Source organism: Mizuhopecten yessoensis, unplaced genomic scaffold (assembly GCF_002113885.1).
Source record: "Mizuhopecten yessoensis strain PY_sf001 unplaced genomic scaffold, ASM211388v2 scaffold8361, whole genome shotgun sequence".
NCBI classification, from domain to species: Eukaryota; Metazoa; Mollusca; class Bivalvia; order Pectinida; family Pectinidae; genus Mizuhopecten; species Mizuhopecten yessoensis.
This window is the reverse complement of record NW_018407509.1, coordinates 810,939-820,556: the sequence shown is the minus strand read 5'-3', so window position 1 is coordinate 820,556 and position 9,618 is coordinate 810,939. Positions and strand designations below refer to the sequence as shown.

Here is a 9,618-nt window from a genome sequence, read left to right as displayed (position 1 = left end):
AAATTTCAGGACCCCCGAGCTATTAATTCTCCCTTGGGGAGGGGATTAAGTTTACTATAGTTTATATAGGGAAATAACACTTTTGGGTATATTTTATCCATTTTAAGCAGAAAATTACTCAAACTTAGTCAGAATCATCTTTGGTGAATGAGAGTATTACTTTGTAAAATTGGGATTCCTGCCCCCTCCCTAGGGGCTAGGGTGGGGCCCCAAAGGGAACATTTACCAATATTTTCAAATTCTTATCCTTTGATGACATGACAAGTATTGTATTTCACTTAATTTACATTCTGATTTCCACATCACATCTAAACAATAAAATAAAGCTACCAGTACCTATGATATAACTCAGGTGACCGCTAAGGCCTTTGGACCTCTTGTCTGGTATAAATCCTGACGGACCTGCTAATGTTTATGCAGCCTGAACCAGCATCAGATTACTAGGTCCAACCTTATTTGGATCGCGGTAAACGAAAAGCTGCCTTGGATATGAAATTTGTGTTAAATCAAATATTCACAGAGTTGATCGTTGTATAAATAGTTTCAATACAGAAACTTTAGTCCTCTTTAACAACACTTTGACAGAGATATTATGTGGCAGGTAGTTCTTCACAATAGGTCTTATGGTGTTAAAATTTTGTTGTTGCTTAAAAGTATACCATTCCCCTAACCACCACAATTCTAAACAATTATGAGGAACCCCCCCATTCAGACAAATCTGGAGAAGTCCTTTTATGAAAATTTCAAATAGGATGCCATTTCACAGATTGAGTGCCTGCTTCATCAAATTATTGATTCCAAACAAAATTTGAACCCAATGCTTACTCTAGTTTCTTTTCGAAACTTGCAGTCCAACTTCGGCCCCAGGTGGTGGCTCAGGGTGTACCAGGTCAGGTGCAGAACCTACAGATCATACAGGGCCCCCAGGGGCAGCTACAAGTGCGGGGTCTCCTGCCAGGTAAGTACTCTTATTATCGCTACATAAGGTTTCAATTATCTGACTTTTGGGATTCAAAGATTGGAGCTGCATACACCAGCTGGTGCCATCCTTTCTCTTTAAATTTCAAACTTTTTCTCGAGAGTTAATTCAATTTCCTTTGATTTGTTTGAAATATAGACCAACCATATAATTGAAAATGATGCAGGAATATTACATGAAAATGAACTTGAAGTAAATTTATACAAAACCTTCATCCTCTGGTATCTTCTTTTATCCCACCTTGGAATTTTCGTCTGTATGTTTACCTTTATATTGTATCAACAGGTCAACAGATCATCCGATTACCTGACGGGCGTCTCCAGCTTCTGTCGATGCCACAAACTCCACAAGTGGCTGCTGCCACTCCAACACCTACAGTCACCCCTGCCACCACTGTGGCCACCCCCACCTTGGTGCCACCCCGCACTCAGCTCGCCATCCGCCCTCAGACCTCAATCATTGTAACCAATGCTACAGGGGGCACACAGACAGCCACTACACCAGCCAGGATCATCATTCCATCGCAAAACCTTCCAACAGCATTAGGATCATCGAGTCCTGGCATTAGCCTCGTCTCAGCAGCCAAGGAGGGCGGACTTGTAGCCACAGTAGTCAAGGGCAGCAGTCCCCCGTCTATCTCCCTGGCTGCACCCAAAGTCATCGCCCCGGGGCTAGTCACAGGTTCTGCCACGATGTCGGGAACTCAGGCTGTCACCATGACAACATCATCCGCAGCCGGAGCTTTGGCATCGGCCATCAAAACCATCACCCTACAGAAGCCAGTATCATCAACCACCATCCCTTCACCCATCACAGTGACCTCCTTACCACAAATGGTGTCTGGTGGCCTGCCCAAGGTCATCACTGCCACAAGAGCTGGCCTGCCTGGTCAGCTAATTGTCCAGACGCCACGACCACCGGGTCAGCCACTACTGATGGCACGGCCACAGGTACCTACGACTGTGTCCACTGCTCCGGTCACGTCTGTGTCGGCAGCTGCTGCCACCAAGTATGCAGTCACGCCACAAGTTGTGCAGCAAGGTGAGTTTAGCAATTGTAAAAACGGAATTGATAAAAGTAGCAACTTTTAACAAATGCTTCTACAGAAGCACTGCATAGATTGTAACTTAGGCAAGAAGATTCCTTTTCACAACAGTCTTTAAGTTTCCGACATTGCATTGTACTGGTTTCCAAAGGGGCATTGTTAGTGGTTCCCTACACAAGTAATTCTTGACAGTTTGAAACAAATATTTATGTAGAAATTATAAGAGGTCTGAAGGCAAGGAAAAAAGTTCCCTCACTCTTGTATCTAGTTACTTTGACCTAAAATAGGATCCTGCAAAGGAAACAAACTCTATTTGTTTATATTGTTTATATTGGGAAAAGACGTGCAGTTCTTCGTTAGAGATACTTGATAGATTTAACCAAATTTTGCAAGAAGCACCCTTGTAAACAATAAGCTTCACCCCAAAGCAATCTTTAAAATCTACAGGTATTTCCAAATTAAGGAATTCTTAAGTTCTGCTAAGCTAATTTTATTCCTGTGAGTGGTAAGGCCCTTTGACCTTTTGTTATTTATATCAAAATCGAACACCTTGGCTAAATATGTTCTCATTGAATATAATTTTAAAGACATCTTAAATGATATACTTTTTTTTTCAAACGAGAAACACATTGTTATTTTATTCTTTCAACACAGTGGTGCGTCAGGCTTTGATGCAGAACCAGACACCGGAGATCCAGGCCAAGCTGTTAGCCATGCAGCGGCTGATGACTCAGCCAAAAACTTCGAGTGCCATAGCCGAGCTTGCCGACGCCATTACCATATCTACGGCAAGCTCCGAAGCCGGGGTGGAAGGGGCCAAATTTCCTATCGCAGCATTAAGTAAAACACAGACGCCCACAGTAGCGGTCGACTTGAACCGTCCACGGCAATTCAAAACTACTGTAGTGGAGAAAGAAGAACAGAATAGGTATTGTTCATTACTTACGCTTCTACTGTTGCACATGGAATTAATGATTACTTGTTTAATTACTCGTAAACTTCAGCAAAGTATGGTAACTTGTTGAATTTCTCGGAAATTTTTCGTTGCAAATGTGAATTTTTCGGTAACTTCGGCAAAATTCATCGCTGCAAATGTGCAGAAGTTTTTTGAAAGGTAGAAAAGGAAAAGCAATATAGGTATCATTTATTTACTATAACCTTCTACTGGATCTGAAATGCATAATGTCTTGTTGAATTACTCGAAAACTTTGGTAAAGTTGATTGTTACAAATATGCGGAGGAATTTTGAGTTTGTGCAATTTAATTAATTTTACTGGTGGACTGTTTATTGTAACTACTTTTCCAGTTTAACATAAAGGATATACTTGATTTCTCAATTCTCAGTTAATAGAGTAGACCTCAGTATGAAATAACATTCACTGTTGAAATATTGGTATATTATTGTACAATTTAATGATCATTTTATGACTGGTTTTAGAAAACAACTTACTATCTAATGAATTCTGTGTTATAAGAGCACTCTGTATGTCAGTTTTCTATTCCATGGTTATCCCCCGAGTCATCAGCTGGTATGGCCCTAATAACNCGTTAAGGCCCATGGGCCTCTTGTATTAAAAGAAGTCATAATGTATGAATTTCCGCCTTACTGTAATTCATTGACTATTGAATTTACCATGATAATTATTTTCTGTTCAGGCTCACCGTTTGTGGTCAGGTGCTTCGAAATGTCATTGAGAAAATCGAGAAGAAGGAACGGGACGATGGCCGGCGAATGAAGAAGCAGGAAATGGAGGAGGAGAAACATAAAAGACTAATGGTAGCCAAACTTCAGGGCACTTTATTCAAACACAAGGAAGCTCTTAAGAAGGAGATTCTTAAGAAGCGGTCGATTATGGAGAAAAACCTACAGCAAGAGATTCAGGTTGTTCTCCAAGCAGTTATTGTGTAGGCTTGGGAAATGTTGTTGCATGTTATTTTGAGGCTTAGCTATCCAGGGTTAGTCAGAAAGTGCAGATAATACCTATCAGGAATCAACTCATTATTTGTTATTGGTAGAGGGGAGGGGTAAAGGGACAGAGGGCTGTGCTGTAAAATTGCCTTGTTTGGCCAAAGAACAAGAAAGCAGATTTAACATAGAAGAAAAATAATTCTTATAATCCAAAGATAATAAATGTGGGGGAAACTTGTGCAAGTCATATGGGGAGATAAAATCCAATGGGAGAAAAAATTAAAAAAAATTTGCAGGGAATTTTAGTTCAATTAAAAAAGGCCAAAAAGAAAATCTTTTTTACAAGAAATTCTGCACTCTTACATGAACCCTGAGATAGATTTTCGTTACATATATGTTTTTGGTTGCTTAGTTTCGTTGATTTTATAATCTGTATGAATCTAGGAGTGATTTCGCTGCATGATCGACCTTGTTATTGGATGTTTGTTGTCGAGACTTGATGCAAACCACCATCGCATCTACACTGTTTTACTCTTTTACGATTTTGACACATGTTTGAGGATTACAAAATGTATTCATTAGATATCTGAGCATATTTTACAATCTGCACGGGAGCACAGCCATTCTTGTATTCACTAGTTCTATTGAATAGTGTAAACATAATAGCTTGCTGGGGAATATTTAAAAAAGTAATAACAAAATTATGCCAGAGTGTTATGTATGTGGAAAATGAAGTTTTAAGAATTTTTTTATAGCAAAACATTTGAATCAAATTAGTATTTCTTACACCCCTTAAACAAGACAAGACTTTTGAAGTTTGATTGGGATTGTCTTTGTCTTTCACACTCTCAAATTTGTTTCTAAACTTTTTGTTTTGGTGAGGTTTTGAATTTTCTGTAAATTTGAAATTACAAAATCCTGCATGTTGTATGTTAGAATGTCTAAATTACATAAAATATTACCATTGGATCTGATCGTAGCTAGTTTAAACTGATTATGGACAAAATGGTCATCTTTAGCCCAAGTCTGCATAGGATCTTGTTATCCTCATTGGTTCAGACATAACACTGACAGGATCCTGTATCCTGTCAGTGGCACTGACCGAATAGGAAGTTGCATGCAAGTCTGTAAGAGATGCACCCCTTTTCTCTGCATCAGATTCAAGTAGCTGACGATGTTGTTTGCATTTGGCCTACAGATATAAAAAAAAAAAAAGGGCTACAGTGGCCAAGTGGTTAAGACGTCTGACATTCTGCTATCACTAGCTCTCCACCACTGGGTCGTGGACACGAGGCCTACGTGGGGCAGGTCGTAGGTCGTTGGTTTTTCTCTGGGTACTCCGTTTTTCCTCCGCAACCAAAACCTGGCACGTCCTAAATTACTTTAGCTGTTGATAGTACATAAATCATTAAACAACTAATAGTTATGGAGTGCTTTACTGATTGGATGCGATATTAATATTTTCCATGAAGCTGATGTCTGAGTTTGGCTTGGACTTGCCAAATAACAGTCTGAACAGTCCAAATTAATATCATATCTAGACATGAAAACAACTCATAACTGATAGAATTAATAGAAACATTCTGTTGTCAGATAGTAACCATTACATTTTTGCACAATATTTTTTAAGTCGTTGCATTTTATTTATTGAATTGGATTTTATTGGTTTATATAATATTTCAGTTGTTGCTTTGATTTCATTAAGTTAGAGAAAAAATTGCTCTGCTTTTATAATTTAATTGTATTTGAAGCGATTCGGGTCCCTTTGCACTGATCACGTAAATACATTTTTTTGCGATAAACTGGTGACCGCATTATATCAAGTTGATAGAATCACACATGATTAGCAGCACACTATATGCTTGGCCAAAGTTCTAAAACCTATCAGAAACAGTTACTGGAAAAAGTATTTTGATTATTTTCTGGCGATAAATAAGCTGATGCTCAATATGAAGTTCATCCATTGATTAAATTAATCAAATACAAATCTTGAATCTTACAATTTGCTCATCATTCAAGTCCTGCTTAAGACTAGTTCCCATGGTAAGGCCTTCTTTGCTTGTCACTGTTAGAGTTGTGATACAATTTACAGTGTGAAAACTAGAGAAGAACAGAAATTTGTATTAGAATTTCGTATTAATCCTCTCCCTTATCCGCAGGCGGAGGTGAACGAACAGTTGAAGAAGCGAAAGAAGAAGCCAGATTCACCAGGGCGTCCGTTGGTGACAGTGACCAGTCAGAAGGCACCATTACTCAACCAAGACCAAACCATCATGACGGAGGAACCGAAACGCAAGAAGCAGAAGATTATTTCCACAGGGGGAAGGGCATTCAACCCCAAGGAGAAACTCTACTGTGTCTGTAAATTACCCTACGACACCACAAAGTAACTACGACTGCCCACTTTCGTTATAACTATTGAAATATACCATGGCGCCTCTATATTTCTAAACATTGGTCTGCATTCATTTTAACTGTTGGAACAGCAGAACTAGAGCAATTTCATAATGTTATGATACCAAGAATCTTATTGAAAGCATTAGCCATGAAAAAAAAAGGAGACATTTACAATAATCATTTAAGTGCAGCTACAATGTATGTTTAAGGCATATGATGTTATCCTATCTGGGGAAAATTGTTTAAAGTTCCATAGGATCAGGCTAAATTTTAAATTTTCGTACTCTCCTCAGATTTTACATCGGCTGCGACCTGTGTTCCAACTGGTTCCACGGCGATTGTGTGGGCATATCAGAGGGCCGAGCCAAGACCATCGACACCTATGTCTGTGGGGAGTGTAAGAAACAGAAAGAGACGGCCACGGAGGAGCTGTACTGTCTGTGTAGGACGCCGTACGACGAGGCTCAGTTAGTAATTTAAAGCTCCCAATAATTAATTGTCAGGGTAGCGAAGTTAACTCAATCACCCCTTAAGACACCTTTAAACTCTTCCAATTCAAAGTTTGGAATAGTTCATTATGAAATTTCAGGGGTGAACTATTTAAAGGCCAATTTTAGCTTGTGTTGGGTACGAACATGAAAATCTAGACACTTGCTTCTTCTCTTGAACTTTAAAGAAGCCAATCGGGCAAGAGGTCATTAAGCATTTACCCCACTGTGTAAGGAGGCATGACTTTTAACTTGCTGGTCAAAAAAAACAACAACTGGTATTTGAATACAAATAGTTCTAAAATAAATGAGATATTCAGAATTTTCCTTATTATATAAAAAAAAACCACAAGTACATCTCGGTACACTCATCATTAAAGGGAAGACACTAATTTCTGTTTGACAAAAATAAATCTTAGTGCGTAAAATAAGCAAGCATAACTGAACAACTTTTCTGTGAACCCAAGTGTCTCTAGGGTATAAAATTTGAAGATACATAGGGTGCAAATACATTTAACGATGTAACAGGTATGTGATGTATTACATTCTGTGAAATTGTGCTTGTAGGTTCTACATCGGATGTGACCGGTGTCAAGACTGGTTCCACGGGCGATGTGTTGGCGTGTCACAGGGTGAGGCGGACCACATCGACACCTATATCTGTCCAAACTGTATGCGTAAAGAGGAGGCCGATCCGGTCAGCCAGAAAGAGCTCCTCGACCGTGACTATGACACACTACGCAGGCTTGTTAAGAGTCTCCAGGTAAACCTACACACTTCCTGGATTGGCATCATCCATAGTGGTTGCGCATTTATAAGAAATGACAACTGCCCTTGGCTTATTTTCTTGTGGAGTTATTCATCCGCCAAAAATTTGACAAAGATTCAAAGAGGTCTTTTTTGTATTTATTAAGAACAGCTTCCGAAATATATTCCATTGATCTTTAAATGGGAAAAGCATTATCACAGAGAAAATAATAATTTTGAAGAAACCGTATCGAGCAAAGATGACTTTTCAAATATGTTTTTGAGCACTCTGTTACAACATCATTACACAAATTTAGCTTTGTAAGGTGCTCTTTGTATGATATGAATATCATACCATGTGTTAAATTAAAAAACTTGTATTATTGTTAATGGTAATTCCCCAGTTGGAAGCACTTTGATAAAGGATGGTAATTTTTCCTGTTGATGATTAAATGTTGATAAAAAATAACAATATGGTTTGCTGTCATTTTCAGTCTCACAAGATGGCCTGGCCATTTCTGGAGGCAGTGGATCGTAACGAAGTTCCAGATTATTATCATGTGGTCAAAGATCCTATGGGTAGGTTCTCGTGTCCATACAATATCCATTTTATACCGAAACTGTTACCCAGGGCAACCAGACATGATTCCAATAATTTTGAAATTTGGGCTTTGGCAAATTGCTGGTGAAAATTTCTCCGTCCTTTCTAAAAATTAGAGGCAAGAAAAAAAGTATGAATTGCAAACAAAATGTTCCAATGCAAATGAAGGAGAAGTTCTAATAGTTTCAATATTGCTATCATTAAATAAAAATAAAAAATACTTCAAAAAAATATATATTTAATTAATGAGTCAGCTGACCTGTGATTCAAACGGGGTCCAACTAGTCCTGTATTGGGCCTTTAACCCTTTCAACACTGTAGACCATAATGGACTCATCCATATCAATGCATGGTAGAGTCTACTAAAGTTACATAGGGGTGAAAGGGTTAAAGTCAAGCAAATAAAATCATCTTCTAGAACAAGCAATTCTGTTGGCTCGTCTGAGATGTTAACTAGGTCGGACAATGGATAGACTTGCTAGAGAAGAGATTTTAGTGTGATAGTCTTTCATGAATAATGATTCTAACTTTCTAGTCTTCCTTTTTTCATACATCAATTACAACTCTTGCATCAAGCTGATTTTGAGAGGGTTTTCAGTGATGGATTTGTGTATTATTTACAAGTAATTTTTCAAAGAATTTTTGTTTTTAATTTGAAGTTCTTGGTAAGATATTTGATAAAACTGTAAAAAAAACACACTTACATTGTGGCAGATTGAATTTCACCGAAACCTGTGAAACAAGGAAATTTGATCACTGGTATTTTCACTGTATGGACCATACGGTAAATGTAAAACAAAATTCATTTCATTTCAACACGTTTTCTTGATAGGATAGGCAAGACTTACAGTTAGATGTCTTTTTTTCTGGTTTCCATGGAGGTTTCTATTTTAACTCAGAATATTTATCTTTCTAGATTTGACGACAGTTGAGAAGCGACTCCAGAAGAAAAAGTATCATAGACTAAAAGACTTTGTTAAAGATGTGACTAAGATATTTGATAACTGCAGACTCTACAACCCAACGGACACACCATTTTACCAGTGTGCGGAGGTGTTGGAAACGTTCTTTGTGCAGAAACTGAAATCTGTGAAGGAGCGAATATGATGTTCATGTTAAATAACCAATATTGAACTGACATTTTCTACAGGGTCAAGTGGTATCAAGTTTCGTTACATTTATGGCATGTCAAGTCAAATTTACAGTTACTTTTTTGTTTGGCATCATATTAAAGACGATTTTTACGGTATTTAATTTCATATTGATGATTTTGAGTCCGAGCTTTGTTGTTTTGAATTTCAATAATTTATAAGAATTAAAAAATTATACTTTTGACTGTTATCAAGCTAATGAGTATTCGTATAAATGGGCTTAAGCCCTTCTGTACCAAATATTGTTAGCATAGGGATTTGTAAATGAATTTTTCAAAATATCTTTCCTGTAAATATTTGC

At 37.9% G+C, this 9,618-nt stretch overlaps 1 protein-coding gene across 3 annotated transcripts in view; it reads left to right on the top strand.

The window, feature by feature from the left end:
- Window positions 1–9,280, top strand: part of LOC110455698 (nucleosome-remodeling factor subunit NURF301-like) — a 26,301-nt gene extending 17,021 nt beyond the window's left edge. For 2 of the 3 annotated variants that reach the window (XM_021505987.1, XM_021505986.1), the window contains exons 14-22: window positions 851–958; window positions 1,265–2,020; window positions 2,679–2,952; window positions 3,681–3,906; window positions 6,093–6,319; window positions 6,624–6,797; window positions 7,386–7,581; window positions 8,060–8,144; window positions 9,083–9,280. In XM_021505987.1, the coding sequence (XP_021361662.1) occupies window positions 851–958; window positions 1,265–2,020; window positions 2,679–2,952; window positions 3,681–3,906; window positions 6,093–6,319; window positions 6,624–6,797; window positions 7,386–7,581; window positions 8,060–8,144; window positions 9,083–9,273 (2,237 nt within the window). In that variant the 3' untranslated portion in view covers window positions 9,274–9,280. The remainder of the gene's footprint in view (window positions 1–850; window positions 959–1,264; window positions 2,021–2,678; window positions 2,953–3,680; window positions 3,907–6,092; window positions 6,320–6,623; window positions 6,798–7,385; window positions 7,582–8,059; window positions 8,145–9,082) is intronic. The other variant, XM_021505988.1, reaches the window with a different exon arrangement.
- Window positions 9,281–9,618: the final 338 nt, after the last annotated feature.